General features: G+C 35.7%; 1 protein-coding gene across 1 annotated transcript in view; it reads right to left on the bottom strand.

Moving 5' to 3' along the window:
* Positions 1 to 18,660, bottom strand: part of AKAP6 (A-kinase anchoring protein 6) — a 295,294-nt gene that overhangs the window by 41,329 nt on the left and 235,305 nt on the right. Inside the window, exons 9-10 of the mRNA XM_077819992.1 lie at positions 10,991 to 11,137; positions 7,276 to 7,500 (exon numbers count right to left, since the gene is read on the bottom strand). Of these exons, the coding sequence (XP_077676118.1) occupies positions 7,276 to 7,500; positions 10,991 to 11,137 (372 nt within the window). The remainder of the gene's footprint in view (positions 1 to 7,275; positions 7,501 to 10,990; positions 11,138 to 18,660) is intronic.

Here is an 18,660-nt window from a genome sequence, read left to right as displayed (position 1 = left end):
CTCCTAATAAATGATGTCCACGTCTGAGTCTGCTTAGGAATACTAGAGGCAGAGATATTGTTGTGCTTTCAACTATATCTGTTTATGCAGTGACAACAAGCACTCTTTTCAGGAATGTTGTTTCTAGTCTTATTGCAAAGAGTTAGTCCATCTAAAATAAAAAGATGAATATTCAATTAAACGAAAATATTTTCTCACTTTGTGTCTTATCTTGCCCATATTTATATACAGTTTTTTTTCCAGGCTTCTTGAGCTCAATCCTTAACAAAGCTCACAGGCTTCCATTTCTTTCATCAGAAGTAAATAAGAACCAGGCTAAAGAGACCACCTTCTCTTTTCAACATCTTGTTTCGCAGAGAAAGGGAACAGATGGTGTGAGGTGCTCCTCCATGTGATCTCTGATCCAGTAGAGGGAAAGTCTACTGTGAAATGTTTCTCCTCTACAGCCAGGTAGAAGCTATTTTCTTCCGTTTCTGCTCAGAGGAGAAAGGCTTAACTAGGCAAAGGCATCGCCTGATTTTCCTGTACGTGGAAGTGAGAAGAAAGGTGGTCAAGAAGATATCCCTTATCTTGTTAGCATGTGTGCGCTGGGTGTGTGAGCTAGAGTAAAGGAGCCATAGGGTAAGAGTGAAGCAGGGTCAAAACTATGTTTTAGAAACAGACCGAGATTGGCCTACAATTAATTTTAACCTTTGATTATTTCAAATGTGAGGATCCGCAAAAAAAGAAGGCAAACCAGAAAATTCACGGGTCAGGATCCACAATCAAACCAGAATGGTGTGGTGAAGGCTGCAGTCTCAGATAGGATTTTTATCCTTACATGGGAATTCACATGATTGTGGCGTTAAAAGGGAAAACCTAACTGAAGCACAAAGTGAGCTCTCTCTTGAATAACGATAATGAGAGAATTAACCTGTAACATGGAGATGTAAAAACATCTATGCTTCTCAACGGCAGTGGCAGAATCCCACATTTTTGGCAAAAATCATTCAGCATCTGTCTCATTATATTGTAATGTAACGTCACAAGGCTGGGTGCTGACTTCCTTATTGTTTGCTATATAAATGTTGCCTTAGGATGGATGTCAAAAAAGCTCATTTGGGGTTCCTCAGTGTTTTGTAAATGACACTCAGCTTATCTGCTTTTGAATCTGACCTTAATCAGGCAATTTTTCAAACAGTCCCATACTGGATGTCTTCCAGCTTGTTAAAGTTTAAGCCAATTAAATCTAGGTAAAGGTTTTATCATCCATGAAAAGATTTGGGACTTTGGATAGCTCTTTATTGATAAAAATATTTAAATGATTACAACAGGGTTTTTTTTTTTTTATCATTTTGATATGTAGAAAGGATTAAATCCTGCCTGAGTTCTGTTGATTTGGAAACTGTTTTGCATGCTTTTGTTACATCCACATTGAATTTCTGTAATTCTTTGTTTGCAGCTCTACCAGCAGCATTGTTACACAAATAGTAATGGATCCAGAATGAAATAGCAAAACTGATCGCTGGCACCTTTAGGAACAGTTCACACATTTCTCAAATCTCAGCAATGGCTTCCAACTTTCAACAAGAGTTAAAATTTGTATTTGACCTGATGGATCCCAATTGTTTGTCTAAAGTCTCACATCTTGGGTCCCTTACTTTTTTGTAAATCCATGTTGCTGGCTTTTCCTTTTAAATAAAAATTTGATTGTGGCTATAATTTTATGGCTTATCCAAACATGGCTTAAGCTTTATCCATGGGCTTTTATTTAACTGAATTGTTTTTAGGATTTGCAATATTGAATGTTGAGCAACACTTCCAGATAGTTATAATGAAAAGCACCATACAAAGTGATTGACTGACTCACTAACTGATGATTAATTACCCATTGCTATCTGTGTTGTTTCAATGAAAAGTTTAGTTGCTTTAGAGCTGGAGAGCAAAGAGACAGTCCTAAGCCATAAATTAAGAAATATTTATGTGGCAATATCTGGCATGCTCAGTCACAAATTCAATGAAATATTCCTATCATCAGTGATTCAGAGGTACAAATATTACCGGCAGCTGGTAGGTTCATTTATCTTGAACTGAACCCTTGGATGGGTTTTGTTATGAAATACGGTGAATGTATGATAAAGTAAGGTAGGTTCCCCCCATCTTTGGGAAGGGATTTTTTTGGGGGAAAGCAACATGCTTTTATCAATATAGGGTCAATCCCCTTTGCTAGCCAATAATTCACACAGTTCTCTGCACTGACCACACTCATATAATAAGATTTACAAAAAACTGTCGCATTCCCCTCGCCATTTTTACTCCTCATCCCTTCCTGCTCCAGGTCTCTCCGGACCCTCAAAATTGTTATTCATCCCCAAATTGCCTTTCCAGGTGTAGGCAACACCATTAAGCTAGGAAATCAGTTTTGCCAAGTCACACAACTTAATTATGAGTCTCATGATATTTGGTCTGTTTGTTAAAGTCCCAGTGCCTAGAGCTATGTGTTTATATGAGAATCTCCTGTTTCATTAAAAACGAGTATGTTTCTGGCCCTCGTGATTGCAGAGAAAAGGTTGAAAAGGTGAACCCTAACAGCTCAAAAACCAGAAGAGCAATAAAAAAACCCCCAAATTTATATATTTTTTAAAAATCTCATGATTTTTGAGGTTCTAATTCATGAGTTTTATAATGGTTGGGCTTAGCAATAGTATAAAATAAATTAACAAGAATGTTAATGCTCAACAACATAAAACACCCCTATCTAATCTATATCCCCTTCTTTGTATACAAGGATCCTGTCAATACAACTCTCCTCCCCCTAACAGGCTGGACTAATCGGTGTTTGCAAGCTCACTTTAACATCACTGTTGATCAGCCAGTAAGTGTCACTATACACTGAAATGAAGCTCATTCTTCTCATTTGGGAGCTGAGTGTGAAAAATGTTTGCAGCAGCCTCTGGCCCCTGCAAGCTGATGGAGGGAGTGATTGAGTATGCTGGTTTCCAATATAGTCGTACCTAGTGCTACGTACAGAATACTGAGCTGACCAGAATATATAGGACTTTTTGTTGCTGTGAAAAATGTAGAACAAAATAATCACACAATATAGCAAATGATGACAGTAGCTAGCACTCATTCTGATAATAATGAAGGAAAACTGAAAAATCATATCCAGCACAAATTGAACTTTAAATCAAAACAAACAGCAACACAAGAAACAGTCTTTCTTCACCACATAAGGACTCTATTGAGAGGCAACCTCGAGACAGGAAGGATGGTCATGTGGTGAAAGTAAAGTCCTAGGAATTGGAACAGCTGAGTTCTAGCTCTGACTCTGCCATAGACCTTCTGGGAGAGCTTGGGGAAGACACTTAATTTCTTTGTGTTTCAATTTCCCCATTTCTAAAAAGGGGGAAAACAATACCTACCGCAAAGGTTTAGCGAGGCTTCATCATTCACTAATGTTTGTGCAGCCCATACGGGTCTGTAGGTGGACAGTGCTATAAAAATATTCTGTATTATTACTGGACAGCAGTATTCCAAAAGAAAAGGTGCAGCAGCACGTTAATAAAAAGAACACCTAAGTTAATGCAGAACCAATATCCATTTTCATAAAAGAAAAATAAGTCAAAGTAATTGTCTATTCGGGAATGAAACATCTTCCCATGCATACCATCGTTTTCCCATCTTATGTCCTCATCATGTTTATCTATAGCATTCAACATTTTCTTCAAATGAAAAGGGAAAGGAAAACAACTGCAAAATGAAATAACTTTTCCCTGTACCATATGTACAATTTAAAATGTAAGGCCATAGAATAAAAATCAAAAGCACCGTTGTGTTTATTTTATTAACAGGATTATTCCTCTGTATGCAGTAGCTATATGTATACTCTGCATAGGACAATAAATTTCCTTTAAGAAACAATGGTTTATGTACTGTAGTGAACAATGGTAATAAGGTTAATCTCATAGTTCAGTGGAAAGTAAGTCAAACGAAATGCTAGCAGGTTTACCTACTAGTGGCATAGTTAATGTTTCTGAAAATGTTCTAAATGTTCTCTCTCAAATATATGGATTATACATTGTTGTATTGTTAATTATATCCATTTTCTTTTTTATACAGTCCCCCCAGGAGGTTAGTGGAGATTGGAAAACTTACGAAGAGTGGATTTCAGATTTAATGAGACATAGATAGTTTTAATATATATGACAAAGTGATGTGCTCTTACCATATTTTATATGTACTTATTTTTTATACTCTAATGGCTCCCATTTTGAAAATAAATAATTTGATGTTTATATAGTGTAATTAATAGCTAATTAACTATGTAATGAGGTGCTCTGGTTACATCATAGGTAATTGTGCCACATTGTTTAATATCATTAGATCTCTTTGCATGACATTATGTGTAATTTTTGAATAAAAGGTTTATCTCATTTTGAAAAGTTGTATGTGCATTACAGATGCAGGGACTAGTGTATAGGTGTCTATATGTACTATGGCTTTGTGAACTTAGACTCGTAAGTCCATAGTTAGGGACTGAAATAAATTATTTGATTTCCAATTGAAATGAGCACTCAATCGTTCCTATTAACAACTTGCATCTATTACTGTGAAGGTCTGCAGGTCCATCTACAATATTTCATCTCCATCAAATCCAATTGTAAAACAAAAATAATCAGCATGATGATTTGTTTTTGTCCACTGCAGAAAATTGTCAAACAAATAACCAAACAGTATGTGTATCCTAACCCAGGTCTACAATTTCATTCGAAGAGATCGTTGAAACACCGAGAATTCCAGAAAATGCCAAAACTGCATTGTCTGGCTATACCAAAAGAAGGACAGGAGACATTTGACATGGATTTAATCAGGCCGCAACTTTATTATTAAATGCCTGGGACTACCCAGCAGATAAAAGAGTACAGTACAGGTAACGCCCTATTTATTCTGTAATTACCTGCTCCCCCTCTTTTTCCATTGAGGTCTCTCCAGCAAATCCATTGCCTGGACCTTACCACCCCCTCCCCCATATGAAGGTTAAGGTGGGCTATAATAATGGGGGGTTGGCTCCCTGCCATACCAATCATAGCAGTCCCCAATCCCACTCCCCTGTTTGTTCCTTTAAAGAACACCCCTTTTTAAGTCCTTTTCCAAACCAAGTATACCTTCCCTGTGGAGTACCTGCACTGGACATCTGCCCTACACTTAAATAATGATTTGCGACAGATAGCCTACCACCCTTCATGCCAGGCATGAACAAAGCCCTTGCTGAACCCACGGTGGGGAAGGTGTAAAAACCCCAATTGCACCTAGGCCGATATGGTGATAAGGGGAAAAAATCCTTTCCAGCACCCCTGAAAAAAGGGGAAGCTAGCGTAATGCCCACAGCAGGTCTTGACCAAACCTGGTATTTCACCACCTAAAGGGGAGGGAGAGTGGGTGCTGCCTCAGCCTGCTCTGTGTAAAAAGGAAGCTTTAGGCACAGGGCTGCCCCTTTAAACCCTTCATTCCCAGGGGATGAGTCAGCGACCACGCTGACCCTTTTGCAGCAATTTTCATCTTCCCCCTCCTCCCCAGCCGTAAAGCACAGTTCCCTTCATTCGGCAATCCAGACAACGCCCTCAAATTGCTGTAAACTTCTCAACAATCTTTCTGAAAACAGGAAGATTCAAGGCTTGGCTATAACTGCCGAGATTATCAGTTTCAGTGGTTCATTTCTTGAACATTAGTCCAACAGTCACTTCCTTCAGAGTCGCTCGCATCCTGTCACACTAAAAAGAACAGGAGTACTTGTGGCACCTTAGAGACGAACAAATTTATTAGAGCATAAACTTTTGTGGGCTACAGCCCACTTCATCGGATGCATAGAATGGAACATATAGTAAGAAGATATATATATCTTCATTTCCAGCACCCCATATATATCTTCTTACTATATGTTCCATTCTATGCATCCGATGAAGTGGGCTGTAGGCCACAAAAGCTAATGCTCTAATAAATTTGTATATATATATATATACACACACACACAGAAGGTGGAAGTTGCCATACAAACTGTAAGAGGCTAATTAATTAAGATGAGCTATTATCAGCAGGAGAAAAAAACTTTTGTAGTGATAATCAAGATGGCCCATTTAGACAGTTGACAAGAAGGTGTGAGGATACTTAACATGGGGAAATAGATTCAATATGTGTAATGACCCAGCCATTCCCAGTCTCTATTCAAACCCAAGTTAATGGTATCTAGTTTGCATATTAATTCAATCTCAGCAGTTTCTCCTTGGAGTCTGTTTTTGAAGCTTTTCTGTTGCAGAATTGCCACCCTAACTAAAGTGAGACTCAGTAAGCTGTCTACCATCTGGAAGAGTGCTGCTGATTGAGACTTCATGGATATTGCAGAAGAGACAACCCTCATCACCCTTACCTCAGCAATGGTTTAAGATTTCTAAAACCCTAAAATTGATGGTCTATCCCTCTTCTTTCTTATTTCATCTGTCAAAGATCATCCATAGAGCAAGATGACCTGCGAGATGACACTGAGGAGGTGATGTTTTGGAGACAACATACTCACAACTATGAACACAAGACAATCTTGTTGTCCAACCAAGTCGGAGCTTCATTAACACAAACATACTCCCTCACAAACTGGTAATGGAACAATAAAATATGTCCTTCATACTAACAGTAGCAAAGGTGAGTCCTGGCCTCCAGCTGAAGGAGGTAATGGTCTGAATATGACAAAGATGTAAATTGCATCCCCTGTCACCAGTCCCAGGCTCAAGACTAGATTGTGGCCAATCTCATAGTGGGTGTGTCTATCTCTACCTATCTATAGTCAATAAGCCTGATTTTTCTCTCACTTATATCAGGTATACGCCAGTGGGACTACTGACTTCAGTACAGCTACCCCTGCCTCAAGTGAGAGGAGACTCAGGTCTCATGTCTGTTAAACTAGGGTGTTATACAACACGTGAACTAAAGTGTTCAATATAGAGACTGCAATACACAATCATTTATACTGAAACCAAGTTTATAGTGAAGTAAAATAAAAGACACAAATTGCTTTGCAAATTCTGATGACAGAGAGCGTCCCTTTGAACTTTTACTGTAGAATAATAACTTCTCCGTTAGTGTGCAACAGTATATTACATGAACACATTGTATATAAATGCAGGTATAAATGTGAATGTACGATTACATATGTACATATATTGTATTATCATTACCTGATATATATTTTATCTAACTATTAAGAGAAATCTCGCTATCAAAACTATGATTTTTTTTAATTACCTTAAAATATTGCAGTTGTTTCTCAGCAGTCATTGTTCCTTCATTTTCTTGTCTCAGACAGGAATTGAAGATGAAAAGCTCTGTATCTCTCAGCCACCCTTTCAGCTCTTTGATCCTGACCTCCAGCTGCTTTACCAGACTGCCACTTTCAGGTGAGAGCAGGTCACGTGGACCTGACCCACTGTGCCCTACCATTGTGTCTTGGATCTTCTCTCCTAGGGTTTTCTAATGCATTAAATAAAAAAAAAAACAGAGATTAATTTTATGTACCAAAACATATCACACATTAGTGAGCAACAAGAACCATCTGTTAGATGACCAGTAATATTTTTCCAGTTATTACCAATATCAATCAATTTCATTCTTTGTATCCTTTATTCTCATTTAGGGCCCAATTTTCTCCTTGTTGAAGTCAATGGCAAAACTTTCTTCGACTTCAGTGGGAGGAAGAGCAGGACAAATGGACAAATGGATTTTTTCATAATAATTATGGACAAAGACGACAAAATTGTACTCGTTGGATTAACTTTGTAAAGTGATCACCTAGGAACACTTGCCAGTTGCTTAAGATAACTTAAGATAACTAAATAACTTTACCACATAGTAAGGATAGGAAATATTACAAATAATGAGTTAACCTTACCTAAAATCACAAGTTTTTAAGAATGGCCATTGTATATATTTTTAAAGTATGGATTACTAGGATAAAGTTTTCAAACTTGGATTCTAAACCTAGAATTGGGCCAAAATCTGGCCAAAATGGGTGGCCTGAATTTCAAAGGTGAACACCACCTACAGCTTCCAGTGAGATAGGAATTTCAGGTGCTCAGAATCTCTGAAATTAGATAATTAAATATGGATTTAAGTACTTAACTTTAAGCATCAAAAAGTTTAAAAATTTTGGCCCAGAATAAACATTCACCTATGGCCGTCAATTAAATTACTTTACTGTAGCTTTTCCAGACAGCTTTTATAGTAAAAGAAACACTAGCTAACATTTTCCGGAATGAGCATTCTGAGAATAACCAATGTGCTGAAGAGGCCAAGGATGGATTGTGCAGGGAGACTTAACTTCCCTTTCAGTATCTTAAAAGGCAATCCCTCAACATCACAGTGGAAGCATGTGGTTGCCTGCTTCTATTATGCCAAGCTGTGTTTCATCTAACCTGTAAAAGGCTGTCAGTCCAACACTTATTATAAGCACTAAATCTGTGCTATTGATTGTAGAATTTTGAATAAATACTGACAACCATATCCTATAACCTTTTGAATTTATAATTAGCAGGGCTTAATTGTTGTAACATGAAGATACAGTTTAAGTGACCCTGTATGTCTGTCTGTGGAAAATGTACCATCCCCGTTCACTGGGACATGATTTATTGTGATGAATTAAGCCTCCAAAAATAAGCTTTAAAACACAAATAAAATTAGATTAACAGACATTAATCTACTGTGTAACATTGTGTAAATAGTATCTTTAGGAGACCATAACTTGAAAACATGCATTCTTGGCAACACCCTTCTATTTTCATGGTGGAAATATTGATAATCTGAAGACTCTCAGTGGAATTAAGAGTTAGCTATTGTTTTTATGCTGTAACAAAAGTAGCAGCAGGAGGTGAAATCAATGCCCTTGGAGGGTAGGGTCACAAAAAAGAATTTATTGCCACTTTTTTGTTCTGGAACAGTTTGCAATCATAAATTCTTCATAAACAGAATACTTCAGAGAATGGTCCGTCTTCATAAATATACGACAGAGGACATCAATTTCATTTAATTCACAATTTGTGTCAGCACAGCAGATGCCAATGCCTGCCTTGATAGGGTTGTTTAATATGCAATTGAGACAGAGTAATATTCAGCACAGGGGACAAAATTTCACAGATTAAACTGTACGCACCACTGACATTTCATTCTAATGTATTTCGATTCCACACTGTTCACCTTAGATGAAAGTAATATTAAAAACCATATCCCTCTATTTTACCATTGTTAGAAGTTAAAATCTGTCTTTAATTTTTTTCATGCCAATTAAAATGTAATCATGCCAATTAAAACAGTACGCCTAGTGTTGCTAGTTTCTGCAGAGGTTTTTATTAAATTAAACAAAACTCTATCCAATTCTGCTTATTATACATGAAATAGCATTTAGCAGGAAAACTGTATTTTTTATTTTTCTTGTAAATGCAGAAATTGATTCAAAAAGTAATCTAAAATTATATTTTGATTTTAATGTGCTGAGAGATAAGGTTTTTTAAATGTATTTTTAAAAAGACCGGGTAGTTTTTTTATTTACATTTTGAAAACTGATTTTAAGAAGGATTATACATTAGTTGCTTTCAAACTGTCTTTATATCCTATCAAGTGTAACCAGAGGTGTGGTATTGAGCTTGAATTAAATTGATTAAATGTGCTTCAAGTCACAAATGTCAACCAAGGTTTATAAACAGAATTATTTTTAAACAATTTAAATACAAATTGGTTGCCATAATTCTTCATTAGTTGAAAAAGCTAGACTAAGAACTTAGCAAATTCTGTTTTTTAAGAATTATAACACTGCTGTTCAATCATTTAACAATGAATTTAGAAATGCTGCACATTACTTTTTAAACTACTGGTAGGACAAACAACTTTTTGTGACAATTGGCACATTCATAGACTCAAGTTGTTTGAAACAGCTGAACCGCACAGAAGAAAAAACATGTAAAATGGCTTTTGTATTACTACACAACTTAAAATGACATAAGCCAATATCTAAGCTGACCCTGACAAGTTGTGTATGTAGCTTTATTTGCAATATATTAGAAATACCATTTCTAAAAGTAAGATAATAGCATGCAAAAGTATGCTGTACAACTGTATTGCTAATATTACACATCTATAATTAATCATTTAAAGTAATTTATAAATTTATCTTACCCTTGATTTGAAGTGTAGGCAATTAAGTAGAGAAGTGGATGAAAAAATATAGTTTAACTTCTCTCTCTCTCAGCTGTCTTACAACAGTAGGACAATAGTGTCTCCTGTACAGTGCCATCACTAGTCTCTGGGTAACAGAATCACTATATTGCTTTTTTTGCAAATTCTTGTATCTCACTCTTTGGCTGAGACCCAGCCCATCATAGCGTGAAATGAATTACATGAAACTTTTTTTTGGCTTTTGTCAAAAGTGAGCTGAATACAGCAGCATGAAACATATCCTGGCTGCATTCTTAGATTCAGGTATTCAGATTTGTACCAAATTTGCATATTTGTTTTTGAGCCATAAATATCACCTGAAATATGTAGTGACAAGCCCACTTTTCATCTTAAGGGTATAGTAAATAGTTAAACAGTAGATGTCTCTAACATGTACCTTCAGAATAAATTCTATTAACATTCACTCAAGCATGACAGCCAGTGTATATCAGATATACTGTATTATAGTTGACTTGGTGCATGCCCATAATACACGGCATATTTTACTTACATTCTTTATGTATTAGAGAACTAAAATTATTAAAGTAAGACAGGTGACAAGCATGGAATAAAAAAAATTAACAGAAGAAGAAAATACTAGTTTTTTTTATAATCGTATGAGTAGCTTGTTTGAAACGTATGTAGTGAATTGAAAGAGCAAGATATTTGTGCCTCAAATTAGAAATCAGACAGACAGCGTACTTCAACAGACAAAAATGTACACATAACCCACAAACAGTAATAAAAATGCAAATACCCCAAGCAGTTCCCATTTTTCATTAATTGAATCCACTTTTTCAAGGAGATCATTTGGTAGTAAAACACCACTTTTCTTCAAAGCTTCAACCTTACTAAGCAGTTCCATCTTTTTCGGGTGCCTGATTGACATTTCTACATTATATCTCTAAAATGAGAAGAAAAAGATAACATTAGCTACAGTAAATTGTTTTCTCTATTAAAATTCACCCTTAAAAATCAAAAAGCTCAATTGTCATCCTGATCACAGAGCTTCCTTTTTTATATATCAAAACACACAACCTTATTAATGTGTCTTGGGAAGGATTTTTCCATAGGATTTCAGATGCACAGTGAACAGGTGGTTTGCATGGGTGAGGTTTAAGTGAGAAAAGTTGGCAACTGATTGCATACAACAAAATTAGACATATCTTCCAACAGTCCCTCATCTAGAACCTGATCTACCTTTGTGTCCCTGAAATCAGGTGTTTTATTAAGGTATGTTATTCCTATCGGAAATACTGAAGCATGAACCTGTAACTAGGAAAATGAAAACATTTCACATTGTTGTAAGCTTCCGGCACAACTTTTTTCTCTTGTTTGTCCTGTTGGGTTTTGCCCCATATTTGGGCCTCGGGAAGCTGAGAGCTATGCAGTTATGGCATATGTTGACATCATATTTTAACCACGCTAAAAGTTATTCATATCTTATTTCAATAAAATTTTAATGACTATATTTTTGTTGAAGCACTCTTTTAGTAGCTCTAAAATGGTGGCACAAATAAGAACAGCAACAATGCTCACACTGTTCAAATGCTTCTTCAGCCTACAACTGCTCTTTATTTCCAGTGTGATTATTTACCTTTTTAAAAAGAAGATGGAAAATAAGGATAAAGAGAAGTTTAACAAACATTTTACAAAATTAATTTAAAGTGAATCTCTAAATATTTCAGTTGGCTACTTCTTATATTTTTCACAAAAGGACATACAGGCATCTGCATGACATAGTGGTAAGTAAATCTCTTTAAAACATGTGTTCTGCTAGAGCTGAGTTAGCATTATATATGATGGTTACTACAATGATTAATTATGTTTTAGTGGACTGCAGAGTAAATGAGAAAATACAACACACACTCTTATGTAAAAGCACATTTGTTGAAATGGGACTTCTTATATTGCCAAAAAACGCACCTTTTATTCAGCGAAGGGAACACAGCACATTTTCCCAAACAAGTGTTTAGAAAACCTACATAAATTATGCATAGCTATTAGCAAACTGCATCCTCAACATTAAGCTTTCTCTGCTTTAAAGTCAGCCAAGAAAGCTACTACAGTATCTCTTACCCAAAATGTTAATATCTGGCCTAAGTATAAAAAAATTAAACTAGAATAAAGAATGTTTAAAACATGGGTGCTTTTGCCAGATCTAAGAACGTGTACTGTAGCAAAACAAAACAAAAAACAATTGGAGGCAGCTTAAAGAAAATAAGAAACGTGTGAAATCACTGTTTCAGCTAATAGGTCCTCAGCATTTCCATGCATATGTTTGCATATTGTTAGTTTCATATTTTAATCTTCCATTTACACAACACATGCACATCCTTTGTATTATGTAAACTTCACAAAATATTAGTCATTTGTGGATCACAGAGCAAAATCTTTTAAATGAGGTGATTTAAAGCATTTCACATTATTAATGAACACTGATCAGGTGTCTGCGTATCCAAAATTGCATGAATATTCATAGTAAATACCAAGGAATTGTTTAAAATTTATAAAGAACTTGTCTTCTGATAGATAGAAAACAGACTGTGCTTTCTAAAAATGCATGATAACAGGAGGCAATCGGGTTTTGCATCGAGGAATTGCATCAACCCGCAGATAACCCAGGTTCATTGGACTAAAATGTTCAACAAGTATGCTTCTTGGCCCTATATTATTGTGTTTTCAGCAAGAATGGTGACTAGAGGAGATTACAATCTGCTTTATGTAATCTGATTTCTATTTAACGATGATATAACTGAAAAGGATTTGCATAATTATTTCCATAAGTACATGTAATATCAAGGGGAATCCATAGTCGTTTATAGCTAGGCACTGAAATCCAGTTTAGCTAGGAAACCCAGTACATATTACTCCTTTTCTTTTTCCAAGTGAATTAATAGACTAAGAGAGTCCTCTAGCTGTGTGACACTGGTGCAGGCTTTGGTTAGTTAACACTTTTCACATGTGATTGACTGATTTGGTTGTTGTTGTCTGAACTAGATTTTGGTTATGCTTCTGGGCAGTATAAAATCAATGACAAAAAGATACAGGTTGCATATGTTTCATAACAATAATGTTCATGTTAACATAAAAACTAAGACATTTCACTTAATTTTGGACTAGATAAAATAATTCTGCAATGGAGCATAGCATGAATCGTTTCTGTGACAGATGTTATAAAAGGCTATTAAAAAATAAACTAGACTTTATGTATGCTTTCTGTCTGTCACCATGTAACCTACTGTATATAAAGCATGACAAAAGATGATGATTGATAGAGAATGCATTATACAGTAACAGTAAAAGATGAAAGAATTCAGTTAATTGTTAGATGTATTGGTATGTGAGTGAAAGTCAGTATTGTTCACTTATGAAAATTAAAGTGAAGTGTTTATTTTAATTTAAGGAAAGAGCTTAATGTACAGCAGGTACAGTTTAGGGACTGATAGCACTAGATGCTAATGCTTTTTTTTTAATCCATTAAACACCTACACTCTAAGCAGTTGCATGGCAAAATTAGCTACCAGCTCTATCAGTGCTGCACAAGCCTAGTCTAGGAGGACTACTTTATCCTGTGGTGAGAAGATAATTTAATCTTCATATTCATTCTAGCTGCGGCATTAAGTGAGCAAAGGCTGCTCCATTGTGACAGTCTTTGAATGCTATGATATAGATTACTGTTCAATAGCCAAAAATGAGATTAAGAAAGTTAAAGTCACAGGATTTCTCACAGTGGCTGCAATAAATAAATGACTAATATTTAATTTTCCACAGCACTTGCCCCACCAAACTTAAAAAAAATACACATTGAAATACTGTTAAGTACTTACAGCATGATTAGCTGTGTGTATGTGTGCATGCATGGCTGGTTTTGTGTTAATGAATCCACCCAGTAGAAGTAAGAAGCATTGGTATCTATGTTTAAGAATTTCGATTCTTTTTCCTCCCCTCCATGTGAACATTTTTTGCCCAAAAAAAGGAGTTTTAAAAAAATCACTGAAGAGTTTATCCATTAAGATGCTTGGCAAATTCATATTAAAGGTGGCTACTTTTTTAAAACCAAAAGTACCTGAATTCCAAAACAAAGGAAGTAAGTGATTTCTGTCAGAAAGAAATATTCTATGAAATCTAGGAAGACTTGATTGAGGACCCTTCCCCCTTTTTGACACTTATGCTAAGGGATACTTTACATATATATACAGATATAAATATAAAAATAATTGTGTTTGTGTGTGGAAAATCACACCCGAAAATTCTGCCCAAATGGAGACTGGAACAATGCCTTGTAACAGTGTTAATTGTCACCATGGAAACCAGAAGAATAAGCCATTTTGAAACTGGTATAGAAGGCACACATTGAGCAACTCAAGCATTTTTCAGCCTCCCTCAGTGTTAAGGAACAAGATGCCTAGTCACCGAGAGGTCAGAGAAAGAAATCATCATGAAAGGTTAGTAGATGTGCACTGTCTGGTAAATAATAAAAAATCTGTACACCGTTAACAACGCTGTAAGACTGCACACTGCATCTTTCAGAAAGAGAAACATCACAAAAAGATGATCAGGGCTGGGGTACAGATTCCACCCCTAAAGCAAAACTTTAGGGCAATATTATGCGAACCTTGCCCCTAAAGCTCCCTGGGAATTCTGTTGTTGTAATAAAACTTCAGAAGAGGAAAGAAAAAAGGCTGCATGATGGAATTCAAAATAATGCTCTAAAAGCACACAGAGAGATTAAGACATCCATTGTAAGACTTTTGTATGGTGCTTCTGTTGGTTATAGTGAAAAGAGACTAGACATACTGAACACACAGTGGAGCTATGGCTACAAAGTACAGAAGAATTAAGCCAGTGAAATTTCTCAGTTATTGGAATAAGGTTACACAATTTGTAGACCTACATTCCATCATTCGTATTATCCAAAATGAAACTTTAACTTTCTCTTAATGACACTACATAGTATATGACTGAGATCAAGATTAAGTGATCTGCAATTTATTTGTACCTGAATTATATTTTACAAGTTTATAAAACTGCAGTGATGCAGTTGCTACAGATACACACACATACATATACATAAATGGTGCATCTATGTACATACATGCATGCAAAAAAGTTGTATTCAGTCCATGTCAGTACATGTAAAAACGCTTTGTGGACACATTCACTAAAATATACATGAAATATACTTGCATATATGTATAGTCATGCAGATATACAGATATGTGTCTATCATCTCTCTGCACACACTCACATTGTGCTTTCTGGATAATGTTTGCACTCTTCATGCTAGGCTTCATGGTGGCCCCTTAGGAAGCACCATGCCTAATGCCATTCAGTGATGAACAAAGACTCTCTTTATTCTAAAGTCCAGGGTCCAAAGCTCAGCTGTATACAAGCAAAGTGACGGAATCTGCTAGAGGCCAGCCTACCCTTCACAACAGCTCTTAATGCTTCCACCTTTTGTCATAATATCAATGTGGGACATTTTACAAACTGTCCAGAAGCTTGGTTATATTTCATATGCAACCATTACAACTAGAACCTCTGGACAATATTCAAGACCTTGGTTGAGTGTTCTGTCTAGACAAACAGCAGTCGTTATTTCTTGCAAACTGCATGTGTCTTACTATTAGCAATTTATGGCAAATAATTGCACAGGGAAATTATAAAGACTCCTACAATTGTCCTTGTAAATTAATAATAGGTTTTCTTGATTGGGATAAATTTGCTGCTGAGCCTTTCGAAAAATTAAAAAGTGCAATGTCATTTAAAATTGCCAGAACTCTCACAGCAAATTACATCTGAGGTTAAGAATCAGTTTTTTCTCTTCTAGCTTATTTCATTTCCATGATCTGGAAATCATATTACGTTGGCCATGTATTGTTAATTGGACATAGATTGCATTATCTTTAATATAAATCAAACTACAAATATTAAAATGAATTGCAAATTCTCTAATAGAAGATCATAAAACAATCTTTTTTTAAAGTCTCTCCCATTAATAATTTAATTCCAATTATATCACTCAGAAAACTCAAGGAGGAGACTGGTAACTTATTTCCATTCACTCTTCTTTTTTTAATATATATATTAATGCACATAGTATTATTTATAAATAGACACACAAAACAAATCTTAATACTTCAGTACTGCACAATCCCCCTCCTCCCAAAACAGAAACAAAATCAAAACAAACACCCTGAATTTTTTGTTTTAAAAAATAGGAAATCTGGATTTTACTTCTGTTTTTCACATTCATCTTTCCAGCAGCAAGCAAAATAAATCAATTGAATAAAAGGCTTAGTAACTTTGTAAACTAAATTTTGTCCACAATAAAAAAATATGCAATTGGTACCCATTGTTCTGCTTTTCTGAAAGAAGGTGATCCCAACCACTGAAATTTTACTATAAATGTAATATATTTTTGAAGACTTTGCATGCTCTTTAACGAGTTTATATTAAATATTTAATACTGTTTAGGGCATATCCACTACTACCAAAAACAGTTATATTCCCAGCAGTCCCACTGTTTCAGGCAGAGGGCTTGATTGATCCTCCTAGCCTGAATTGAGTAGAATGAAAAGAAGCAGTTGGAAAATAGCTGCAATCATTTAATGCAGATGACCTCTGACAGGCTCACAGCTCTTCTATCTGAACAGAAATTTGCATGGGGTCTCTGTGCAGAGGAACAATGTAACCTAAATGGTAGACAATCTTTATTCTAATGAAGTGGGTGTCAAGGTCAATGTAAAACTGCAATGATAAATGGTGCACCACTAGGCAAGAGAAGTTGCATAGGCACTGTAGTGTTTTCACATTAATTGAAGGCTGAAATGCACTGAGTGAAAGTACAAGATTCTTTTCACCATAATGTGTTAATGCACAAATGTTTAAATGTTTTCTTCAAGCCTCTAGCCTGTTGACACAAATCTTACTGGAAAAAAAAAAAGTTGGCCAATAACCAGAAAAATAGAAGGTTTTATTAGGTTGTCCTATTTCTAGAATCCGTAACAACTTCAACAATCTACTCAGAGTGCCAAAAGAATAACAAGTCTCCAGACACCTAATGTAATTCCCATGATCCTTTTCCTATTTAGGAGATCTGTCTCTAATTAGTTCCAAACAAGCAACCCTTTAGACAACTCTTCATTAGATACCATTCCCAGTGAACTAACTATAAGAAAAAGAGTCATGCTCCAATATTATTATTTTCTAGGTTTTAAGATTTCTTTTTAGTATACAGTTAACATCGCCAGGTGTACTTTGTTCTGAATAAGAATTAGACCAGTAAAACTGGGTTTTGTAATGCAAAGAGTTGTGTGTCTAGAGTGGGGACTGAACTACAATCCGTTATTGTGGCTTTGTCAAAATTGCAATACAGCTATAATTATGGCACTTCATCAGTCGATCAAGTAATCTGTAGAAGGCAGTACATTTTGTTTTATAAAAATGAGGAGGACAGTAAGCTGCTTTTAAAATCCTGAGCTGCTTAAGCCTGTTAAGGGTATATTGTCTGCTAATACTCTCATTAGCAACCAAGCATTTTAACTTCATCAATTAAACAGGAAATGGTGTTGCACCAATAGTTTCACAATATGCTAAACTACAGATTTTAGAAAATATATTTCCAACTGCAAGTCACAAAATGAATTTCAAAACTGTTTTTGTGTACATACATATAAACAGAGTGTGTGTGTGTGTGTGTGTGTGTGTGTTGAAAGTCTCAGTTATGTTTCTCAGGGTAATCAGTTTTATGAGAACTTGCATGTATGTGAAGCACTCACACAGGCATGCACACACACACACACACACACACACACACACACACACTTAAAAATTCTCAGGTCCCATAAAGATTGAGTTTAGAGCCTTTACTCATTTCTTCACACTAGTGAGCACTTACTCATATAAGTAGTCCCCCATTGAAGTCAGTAGGCTACTCCTGTGAGTAACTAACTGCTCAGCAGCATGATTAATGGATTCATGATCTAGCCCATAGATTGTGAATATTTCTCAATCTTCAGAATACTAAGATCTCCTGTACAAATAGATTTTAATAATACAATTACAGTTACTAGACAAGGAGCTATAGCCTGTCACTAATTAAAGTATCTGTAGTACTTTCAGTAACTGGAAGACTGGTAATGGAATTTACTGTACAATGCCATTGCTATTTTACAGCTTCGATGTGAAAGAGAATTTTCCATACAGAAATTAGTTTTCCTGATATTGCAATTCAGAGAATAAACTCCAATGGAAAAAAAAAAGGATAGTGAAAGAAAAAATGTTACTGATGAAACTGTTTAAAAAACTGTACAGCTTCATCTGTGTGTGATTTCTCAGGTCTGAAGCTTTGACGTGCCCAAGGGGCAGACCCCAGCGGGGAGTAGGCTGCAGAGCTAAATAGCTGTGAAAGAAGTCTTAATG

Source organism: Eretmochelys imbricata, chromosome 6 (assembly GCF_965152235.1).
Source record: "Eretmochelys imbricata isolate rEreImb1 chromosome 6, rEreImb1.hap1, whole genome shotgun sequence".
In the NCBI taxonomy this organism is placed as follows: Eukaryota; Metazoa; Chordata; order Testudines; family Cheloniidae; genus Eretmochelys; species Eretmochelys imbricata.
The sequence above is the reverse complement of the archived record's forward strand: the minus strand, read 5'-3'. Positions and strand labels throughout refer to the sequence as shown.